Genomic DNA, 10,867 nt, shown 5'->3' with positions numbered 1-10,867 from the left:
AATGCCCAAGTCTCACTTCCAAAGGTTTTGTGAACCAGTTATAACCAGCTCTGCCCCACTTAGAAATCTGGACAGCTGGGCCCACTACCACAGCATTCCACCACCATTTTACACATACAGTATGCATTTGACTCCACGGTGTGAGCCTGCTGGTCCACATTTAAACATCCTGCTTACAGTCTGAATTCGTGGGTTTTTACGTGCTTCCAGTTGAGGGAGCTTTTCTGGTTGACACTTTTTAGCAGATATTTTGTTGTAAATAGCTGCATTTCTTTTAACCTTGTGACTTTTTAGTGACATTTGCGGGAAGAGGTTACATATCATTTGCCTCCTCAGCTGGTCATGGCTACATGCCCACATGCGACCTCTTCAGAAGATGGCTTATCTAGTCTGGGTGCAAAGGGCAAGCACGAAGTGTCCTTTAGGTCAATGGGTAATATGAGAAAGAACAAGGGCACACAAAGTAAAAACACTATTTTTAATGACTCTAGTATACCTACAATTACACTGCACCATAAGATATAATTTAAGCAGACAGATCGACTGCATGATTGGGAAATCACACGTGCCACTGAGGTCCAGTCTTCTTCCTCGGGGCAATATTTACCAATCATGTTTACCATAGTTTCGATGTTTACGAGGGAACATTTAAGTCTCGGGTGAGGAGAACATTTTGGTTGTCAACATTTTTTATGATCCCTTGGTGAGTGCAGTGTCAGTGGCCATGTGACCACACAGTGGGAGGAGGCGCGCAAGGGCCACTCATTTGTAAGCTGAAGTCACTGGATATTGGACCTTGAAATAGCACTACAGAGGATATAAAAGGATCCTCTCCTGCTTGCTCCCAAAAGAGCGCAGCCTTGTGCAACAGCAAATAATACTGTGCAACAGCTAAATTGTAATTTGGGCAAGAGAAATGAGCATCTGGTGAGAAAAAGGATGACCACACAAGCGAAAAGAAGTGGATGTGGACAGAGCAGAACGAAGTAAAGGATTTGACAAGTGCTCGCAGGAGCTACTCTGGCTATAAAGTAAAAGGATAAAGGACATTTGGGGACAAATAGGACATAGAGCAAAGGATACTGGTCTTTTTACTGGATTGTTGCATTCCCTTGGATTTCTCACTTCCCTCCTCCTGATCTAAAAGACTAGAGGGAGACAAGCTGCAACCATTGCAGGCATGAAGTACAGCTACCGTGTGCCGGCGTCTACGTACGCACGCAGCTCACAGTACACACCAACTTACCACACTACCACCCAGTACACCCCCTCATATTACACACCGCCACCGTACACATCTTCATACACGTCCGCATCAAAGTACAAACCGACACAGTACAGCACCACATATTACACCCCGTCACACCACACGTCCACTTACAAGCCTGCGTCAGCATACGTCCCTTCATACAGCAAAGGGTCACGGTACAGCTCAACATGTGGCACACAAGCACAGGAAAAGCCTGCACCTGTAATTCCTGTCACACCTGCCAAGAGGACAGTGCACTTCCCCAATGACATCATCTTCCAGGATATTGTTAGACGGGGAGATCTGGAGCAGATTGGTCGGTTCATGAGAGCAAGGAAAGTTCGTGTGGATACAGTTTTCCACTCAGGTGAGCAATATCTCCACAGCTTTGATTTTCTGTTTTTTATCTGCAGGTACTCACATCCAAAGTTTCTTAAAACATATATATATATATATAATATGTATATATATATATATATTATTGTTGTTGGTAAAAGCAGTACTAGCTTCACTAATGACTGAGAGCTTTGATGTTAAACATTGTGCTAACCGCATTGGCTGTAAGGGAACTGATTATTACTGCACTGTGCAGGTATGGCAGCACTGCATGAAGCTGTGCTAACGGGGAACCTGGAGGTGGTGAAGCTGCTGGTCAAATATGGCGCCGATGTCCATCAGAGAGACGAGGACGGCTGGACGCCGCTCCACATGGCCTGCAGTGACGGCTACCCAGAAATTGCCAGGTAACGTGTGACTTTTTAACCAAAAGTGTACACTGATGTAAATATAGAGAAGCTGGAGGGTTATTAGAAGGGAAAAAAAGAAGCGGTTACTCTCTTGCCACTAGGGGACGCCACAGCCCATAGCTCAGCATGTTTGATTCGACAGAGCTTTAGATCCCCTTTCTGATGCAAGCACAAAGGGGACTTGTCTCTCCAGCTGGAATCGAACCAGCAACCTTTCGCTTGCCAAGGAAATGTGTTAACCATTGCACCTGTAGTATATACAAATGTGCTACAAAAATAAACTCTGCAGACAAAACCTATTTTTACATGACCCATGTAGTTTGCATGTGACAGCTGATGCTGGCATAAACAAGCAGCACCCACATGAAAAAGTGACATCACCATCATACCATCATCATCACAGTGCACACCATTCAGCATGAAAGAAGCATCAGATTAGCTGAAGTGGAGAACATTTCTGGGAAGGGAATTAACAGAGATTCACCACTACAACTTTGAAACTTGACTCTATATTCAAATGTTACAAATCTAAAATCTATTTAAAAAATTAGATGCACTAATGATTAATGATGGCATGTATTCATGCACTTTTGTAATATGTTTAAATATCAATATGTACTTCATTTTCTACTCAGATATCTGCTATCAATGGGCGCCAGCACAGAGGCAGAGAATGAAAATGGAGAGAAACCCGCAGACCTCATCGACCCAGAGTGCAAAGACCTCGCCAAACTGTTTGAGACTGGCTGCGTCTGATTGGATACCGGGCGGGTCCAAAGGAAAGCAAACAAAGATTACAGAAAGAAGAAGATGAGGAGCCGGAGCAGAACATATCCACCACAGCTCACTTCACGACCGATCCCGTAAAGCAAGATTGTGTTTGCTAGTTTCAAAACTGTAGTACAAACACCTGCAGGTGTATTATTGTAAATTATTGCCTCAAAGTGATACTCCAGTAAGCTTTTTTTCCCCCTGGTGGTTATTTTTATTTAATTTCATTATATTTGACTTTATTTTTATGTGTATATTTGTCATACTACCAGTTTCAGCACTATGGCGTAACATGGAACGTGGAAGCAAAACATGTTTTTTGTCACGTATAGTCTAACTGTCTGGAGAAATGTTTGACTTTCAGGATTATTTCAGTTTGGGTTATTTATCTGATGTGTTAGTGTTAGGCAGTTTTTACATTGCTGGATGAACTCTGAAAATTGTGTCTCATAGAAAGAGTTTCTTTACTGCTGGGCAGTAAGAGGATCATAAAAATGGATACTGATACTTTAGTATCAGTCAATCATCAATCAAAAAGAAAAAAAATCACCAAATCGCAAGCTTGTACAAGCTTTGTAACCCTGCAGTGTTTCCCCTAATGCATTACTTTCATTTATTTAGGTATAAGAATATAAATGCCAGCAGTGTAAATCTTATTATGTTTTTGCTCAGTTATTATTTTTGTATATTTTCATAAATAAAGAAGCCTTTTATTAATTTGACTGACTTTCTGTTGTGGTCTCTCTAAGGAAAATGAAACTACATTTCAAGAACTACAAAGTTCATAGAGTTATTCGTGCCATCACTAGTAAAGTACTTCAATCACTGGCATTTTCTAGAAAGCTACTATCTGGTATTTAACTAACTCACAACCTTGTGACGCAAGGGTTAAAATACGCTTGAGGATTTGTTTGTTTGTTTGTTTGTTTGTTTGTTTGTTTGTTTGTTTGTTTACACTTTTACAGTGACTCAGAGGAACACTTGGTTTCTTAAATGAAGAGCAACCACTTGGTTGACCGGGCAATCCATCTGTTGAAAGGCTGCAGGGGCCTGGACCAGCACTTGTGTTTTATTTCTCCGCTCTCTCTGCTCTGTGCTGTGGATAATGAGTGCTAAAAATAAATAAATAAAATAGCCTATAATAATATTAATAGTAATAATTACCTGCAACAAACCAACATCTTTTTTGTTTGTTTGTTTGTTTGTTTGTTTGTTTGTTTGTTTGCTTGCTTGCTTGCTTGCTTGTTTGCTTGTTGTTTGCTTGCTTTTCCTGTTTTTTTATTTGCCTGAGTCACCTGGTTTGGACGGATCACTTCCGTTTGTTTTCCCGGAAATGTTTGGTTGGCATTGGCAACGTTTTAGCCAGCTCTAACGCCATACAGCCACGTCCGGAGGAGTGTTTATACACGGGTTTGTTGAATATCCTATCTCTCGTTCAGTGTGCATCTGGAAATACACTATTGCGCTGATGTTTGTTTTTTCTAATACCTATCCTGCGCTAGTGAAATGAATGAAATTGTAGCTGTTACGAGCTAACGTTACGACAAGACAATGAAACTCAGCAGTCAGCTAACTACATGCTAAATTCTCGTGTCGAAAAATATGTTGTTATTTGCCCCCACAGACATAACTGCTGGGGCACGCGTATCTCTAAAATACAAACTGGTTTAGATACAATGGTTTTTAATGGCAGTGGAAGGCTAAAACGCTGGGTTTCGGTTTGTAAGCCGATGCTAACACTGCTGAAGCTACTGGACTCAAAACGTAAACAATGGCTCCTTGTTTAGCTAACGTCAATATTTCTCATTTTCAAACTCCTGCCTGACATTAGCTTTACTACAACTAGTTAATCTCAGCAACAATGATTTACTCGTTATATCTCTAATGTCACCGGAACTCATCGGATGACTGACTATGTTTTAAGAGCGTTAAGCTAGCTAACACCACTAACCAGAACTACTACCATCTACACAGTTAGCTTAAAAGTAACCAATGCTGAAAAAAGTATTTCTGAGGTCATGTGGGAATTAATTACCCAGTCGCTGTTATTTACTGGCAGGACTGAGCTGAGGACTTCTGGACGTTTGTTTATACTTATATTCCACTCACCACAGAGGAGCGAGGAGCAAGTACAGACTCCAAACAGAATGACCAGGTTTGACCAAAGACAAGCACTTAAACACCCGTGATCACATTTAATTAGTGCTTTTGCGGTAGCTTTAGTTTAGAGTAAAAGATGAATTGACTGTGTGCTGTGGTGCTAATTTGAACGTTTCCATGTTTTTTGAAGCTCATCAGCTCCCAGGATGGTGAACAGTTACAAGAGAACTTCAAGCCCCAGATCCCCTACTAACAGTGGGGAGCTCTTCACCCCGGCACATGAAGAAAATGTGCGCTTTATACACGACAGTAAGTATGCCTGTCTAACAATGATGTGCCAAACTCTCTTCATGAAAACATTCAGGATTTTAAATGCAGCTCCTTGAAAACTAAAACTGAATTGCCTGTCAAATGAATTTAATTCTGAAAAGGAAGATTCTTTCAGAACCTAAGACACATTCAGGTTGAGTTAAAATGGTTACTTTTCAGTTAACTATAAACTGTGCAACTATAACAGTAGATTATTATTTATCATATACTTAATAGGGTAACAAATAGCAAGTTGGTTACACAAGACATTAAATTAAACAGCCTCTAAATCATGAAAGCTGATTATATTAAAAATGAAACAGCATTTTGATCATTTTTTGTTAAATGTTTGTCTCTACAAAGCAAAGGACACTTATTACGAGCAGTATTTGTAACTGGTTAGTCTGTATTCATTGTTGTCAAAGCTGGTCATTTAAATTCCATGGTTTAGTATTATTCATCAGAAGTTGCCAGGTCTCTTTGAGGCCTACAAACCCATCGTCTGTCTTGCAGAACATCAGTATCTTTGTGTGCCACTGCCACCTATAGATCAGCACAGTAATGTGGAATGACAGCCATTTTTAAGTCTTGATCTGCCTATCCACATGCAATAAACAAAACGGGATCCAGCTGGCAGCCTGTCCACTATTTCTGTGGCTACACAAAGAGAAGGACTATGAGAGTTAAGCCAATGCATATGCTACAAAGACACACTTGAGTGTAGTCCTCAAAACACACACTGTGCATGCTGATCGGGATAAGGAACCACTGAAGACTTCTCCAAAAAGAGAGACACACACAAAACACACAAAGAAAACAGATCAAAAAGCATAGAGGAGAAACACAAACAGTGGAAATTTTTATTCTGCTTGAAAGGAATTCTTCGTCTATTGTGACCTGTTTGCTGTGCACCAGATCTCTGACAGATCTGTGACCAAGATTAGCATGCATGCCCTTGGACATAACAATAAATGCCTACATGACACTTATAAGCTGTATTGTACCATTAAACAGACACTCTTAAGGTTGTGCACACACTAAAGAAATTCTTGCAGTGTGCTTTTTACCCAGCTGTCCAGTCACAGTCATGCCAATCATGGTGCAGGGGCTGAATGGTTGAGCCCTTGGTATTTGTGTTTGCACCAGATGACAACGCAAGATTGCCACAATTTATGCAATAATACAAAATCAGTGTTTGGAGGATTTGTTTACTATTCATCTGCAGGCACCTGCCAGCATATTTTATGTCACAGCAAACAAGGAAAACTCTGTGGGTCTCTAATGCCCTTCAAGTCTGAGAAAAGGCTTGAATAGAATAGAATAGAATAGAATAGAATAGCCCTTTATTATCATTGTACATGTACAATGAAATTATAGGTGCTCCACGCCAACTGTACAGGAGTAAAATAAAATGGTAAGACAACAGGAATGTAGCTCCTCATCCTTTGTTAGTGAACACAGACCACAGTTGAAATTCAGTGATTACTTCCAAAACATTGTTAAAAGGACTTTAGTGATGATGGTTTAAGATGGCAAAAATTCATTTTCCACGCTCCGACACTGAAGCACTTTAAAAGGTCTGGAAATAATGCTTTGCAAGTTAGAAAATGCCAGCACACAGCTCAGATGCATCGTTAAGTAAAACGTATTCGTCTTTGCTTATTTCGCAGCCTGGCAGTGCGTGCTCAGAGACATAAGATCAACGCAAAATAGTGACCGGAATGACCGTGGACCACAGGAGTATGTCGAGAAGAACCCAAATCCTAACTTACATTGTAAGTTCCAGCAAATATTTATTTTTCTGTCACACTAAAAGATGAAATCGGTAAAGGACGTGCCGGTTAACTACTCGTTTCCTTTTCGTTCTTGCAGCTTTCACGCCAGTGGACCTGAGTGACCTCAAAAAACGCAACACACAAGACTCCAAGAAGTCCTAGTCTTTCTCTTAATGATCCCATTGCTTTTTTTTTTTCTCCCATACATTATCCTTGAGAACTTTTCCTCCGTCAGCCCTCTTGTCAGCCAGAAAGTTATCGTTGTTGGTCAGTCTAACACAGAATGCAAATCTAATTTCTAAACTCTGGACCATAGAAAAGCTTCTCTTCCTTCGCCCTCAAGACTGACTAAAAAGAAAAAGTTGGATTTCTCTCAGTTCCTGTTTTTTTTTCCAGTCGCATTCGATATGTGGACGAGACCGATGCAAAGATTCATCCAAAATTTGCCGACTTTGTACCTCAGCTTTTCTTTGTCTCCACAGGACGCAAAAGACTTCAGTCTTAAACGCGACGCTACAACTACTACTAATATGACATGGGAGGAAAATATGAAAGGGCTGACTTCTTATTTGTAGTTTTATTTTGTTTATCATTAATTAAGCAAGTGTAGAAGTAATTGAACATTCACACACACACTTTATGGGCGAGTTTTGAAAGCCAAAACAGAGTGTAAACAAAGCCAACATTTTTATTATACATTTTCTTGCCCTTGGTCGGACTTTATTAAGTAGAGGGCCTCCCCAAGTATTGATAAATCCCCCCCATTCCCCTCTTCTTTCCCAAAGCCTTGAAACAAAATGTTGAATAAAAAGACTTTTACAGTACTTGTAGTTTTACTTACTCTACATAAATACATCACTGTATTTTTATCACATTAGAATTCTAGTTATGTATTGGTCATGAGTTGTAATTTAGTTTTTGATCCAGTTTATTTTCAGCTAGTTTCCAGAGTTGTTGCTCAAAAATGTTCAGATAGCCTTTGTTTTCACCAGTATTGGTATTATTTTAATTGTTTTTCTTTTTAATTATTATAGTATTTTATTATTTTTCAGATCCAATATTTAAAAAGTCAGCAATTTAGATGTATCCCTTTGCAAGGCACTTTACGCACAGTCAACGTGTAGGGTGGAGCAGATGATACTCCAAAGGTAAAGACAACCAGGCTTGACCTTGTTGGGTGATCTTACTATGAAATCATACATATATGACCATTTTAGAGGTCTGATATTTCTCAAAACCTCCTTTTTAAGGCAGTCTTATACACTTTAATGACAAAAGTATTCACTCAACCTTCCAGATCGCTGAATCCTTACATCACCAAGTGCAATGCAAAGCGTCAGATTCAGTGGTGCAAAGCTCGCCACCACTGGACTCTAGAGCAGTCGAGACGTGTTCTCTGGAGTGATGAGCCACGCTTTACTATCTGGTAATCCAATTGGCAAGTCTGGGTTTGGGAGTTGCCAGGACAACAGTACTTATCTGCTGCATTGTACCAGATGTGAAGTTTGGTAGACGGGGGATTAAGGTGTGGAGCTGATTTTCAGTAGGTGGGCTCGGCCCCTTAGTTCCAGTGAAAGAACTGTTGCTTCAGCATACCAAGACATTTTGGGCAACAATTCGGAGATGGCCCCTTCCCGTTTCAACTTGACCACAAAGAAAAATCCATAAAGGCATGGATGAGTGAGAGCTTGACTATCCTGCACAGAGTCCTGACCTCAACCCAACAGAACATCTTTGGCATGAATTAGATTAGACTGCAAGACAGGACTTCTCATCCAACCTGACAAATGTGCTTTGGGAAGAATGGTCCAAAATTCCCATAAACACTCCTAAACCTTGTGGAAAGTCTTCCCAGAAGAGTTGGAGCTGTTCTAGCTGCAACGGGTGGGCAGACATCATATTAAACCCTCTGAATTAAAATTGGGATGTCACTCAAGTTCACATGTGTGTTAAGACAGACGAGCAATATAGTGTATATATAATAGTACTGGGGTGGCTGTAGCTCAGGAGGTGGATCAGAAGATTGTTGGCTTGATTCCTGGGTGCTCCAGTCTGAACCCAGAGTTGTTTTCTGATACATCCATTGAAGTGTAAATGTGTGTCAGTGTTTGATAGAAAGCCCTTAGGAGTTAGATAAAGCATAGAAATGAATGGGTGAATGAGGGATGTTGTACAAAGTGCTTTGAGTGCTCAACTAGGGTAGAAAAGCACTATATAAGAACCAGTCCATTATCATTTATATAACACCTACAGGAGCTTTTTTAACATCTCATTATATACTGATCCATTTTGCAGCTTAATTATTTGCAGCTGTTTGTTTAATTTAGTGCAGTAGATAATTCGATCTTGTTGATTAATTTAACTTAGCTAAGTGCTTTAAATCTCCAAACATACAGGTTGGATCAAATGGTGATTCTAAACTGGCTGTAGTCAAAAGGGTGTAAATGGTTATTTGTGTTTCTGTGTTACCCTGTGCATGGTGTACCCCACCCCTTGCCCACTTTCAGCTCTGCCTGACCTTGAACTGGATGTGTGGTTAAAAATATCGATGGATATATAGGTGATAGATAACTGTGTCTGAACTGACAGATTGTGCCAGCAAGGGATAACTAAGCCAAGGGTAAAAATGTCTTTAATAATTTATTGAATTGGACTGGATGAATGCAGGCATTGTTAAAATATCCAAACCTAGTTGTGAGTGTGGTAATCTCAACCTGCACAGCTCTGTGTAGCTGCAGCTGTTATCACACCATCAGTGCCTAAAAATTGGATACCATATGACTCAATGCATTTTCTATTTCTAAATGCGGAAAAAATCTGAAATTGATCCAGAGGGTAAAAAAGCTGTTTACTAAGCTCTAAAAAAGCAATCTTGGAAAATTATGCTTTTATTCAAAGCGCTGTATTAAAGATTGTTATCCACACAGTTGGACTTTGATGAATTATTTCTTTGAACTGTTCTTTTTCCACAGTGGAATGATTGTACACCATACATCATTAATGACTTGAGAAAAAAAAAACACCATTTGGGCGCACAAGTTTGAATTTATGTATGCAGAAGTATACATGCAGGCTCACCCCACAATTTAGCAAGTTGCACCTTGATAACACACTTTTGTTAGCCATAAACATTTTTGGCATAATTCTAAGTGGACATTTGACCAGTCTTATGGGCAGAATTTGCAAAGGTCACTTAAATTGCTTGATTTCCTGGCACTTACGTTTAAGTGTAGTCCACAGATCTTCAATAGGGTTGAAGTGGGGCTTTGGGAAGGCCATTGAAGCAGCTTTATGTTTATCCATGCCAAAACCAGTTGTTGAAACACCAAATGTGTCCAGGTTTCAACCACTTAGCCACTGACTTTATGTGAAGTGAGGTGATTTGGAGGTGGTCCTACTTCTTCGTTATTCCAAACACTTTGTGCAATGTAACTGTCAGCAGGCAGTGTCTGGTTTAGGTGCAGTTTGGACAATTGTGGGGTGTATATCTATAGTTTAGCCAGTGCTTTACAATCATTCCACACTGGAAAACGTCAGTTCACAGAAATCATTAAAAGCCAAAAAATTACCATGACGATCGGTTATGGCCACAAATATGTACATATTTATTCAAACTGACTAACAGTGGTACATTTTCTTTATTTTTCGTTTGTTTTTATTTCAGTTATTTTATACACACATAGCTGTAGTAGTTTGTGTACTGAAGACTTTCAACTACAACTCAAAATAATGAAATTTACAGTGAAAACGGTAAATTTATTTAATATTTAGATTATTTGAATAATTGTAGATTTAGTGTTTCGGACGATACTGTTAATTGTTTACCGATACTCATCTGGGGAGCAAAACAATAGCAATTCCCTGTTGGTAACTTTGTACTAAAGTCTGATTGGACAGAAAGCTGTTACTACGCGTTG

General features: G+C 39.7%; 2 protein-coding genes across 2 annotated transcripts; both read left to right on the top strand.

Annotated features, from left to right (window-relative positions):
- The first annotated feature begins 819 nt into the window (after positions 1-819).
- ppp1r27a (protein phosphatase 1, regulatory subunit 27a) lies at positions 820-3,488 on the top strand. The gene is made up of 3 exons (XM_026165408.1): positions 820-1,616; positions 1,842-1,992; positions 2,631-3,488. Exons 1-3 carry the CDS (start codon positions 1,181-1,183, stop codon positions 2,749-2,751), a joined length of 708 nt encoding a protein of 235 aa, XP_026021193.1. The 5' UTR covers positions 820-1,180; the 3' UTR covers positions 2,752-3,488.
- A 592-nt stretch (positions 3,489-4,080) lies between these two features.
- mcrip1 (MAPK regulated corepressor interacting protein 1) lies at positions 4,081-7,774 on the top strand. Its single transcript, XM_026165427.1, has 5 exons — positions 4,081-4,176; positions 4,826-4,921; positions 5,057-5,175; positions 6,846-6,950; positions 7,048-7,774. The coding sequence occupies exons 2-5, from the start codon at positions 4,914-4,916 to the stop codon at positions 7,110-7,112; spliced, it is 297 nt and encodes a 98-aa protein (XP_026021212.1). The 5' UTR covers positions 4,081-4,176; positions 4,826-4,913; the 3' UTR covers positions 7,113-7,774.
- The last annotated feature ends 3,093 nt before the right edge of the window (positions 7,775-10,867 follow it).

Source organism: Astatotilapia calliptera, chromosome 4 (genome assembly GCF_900246225.1).
Source record: "Astatotilapia calliptera chromosome 4, fAstCal1.2, whole genome shotgun sequence".
Classification (NCBI taxonomy): Eukaryota; Metazoa; Chordata; class Actinopteri; order Cichliformes; family Cichlidae; genus Astatotilapia; species Astatotilapia calliptera.
Note: the sequence above shows the minus strand (reverse complement) of the source record. Positions and strands in the feature narration are given on the sequence as shown.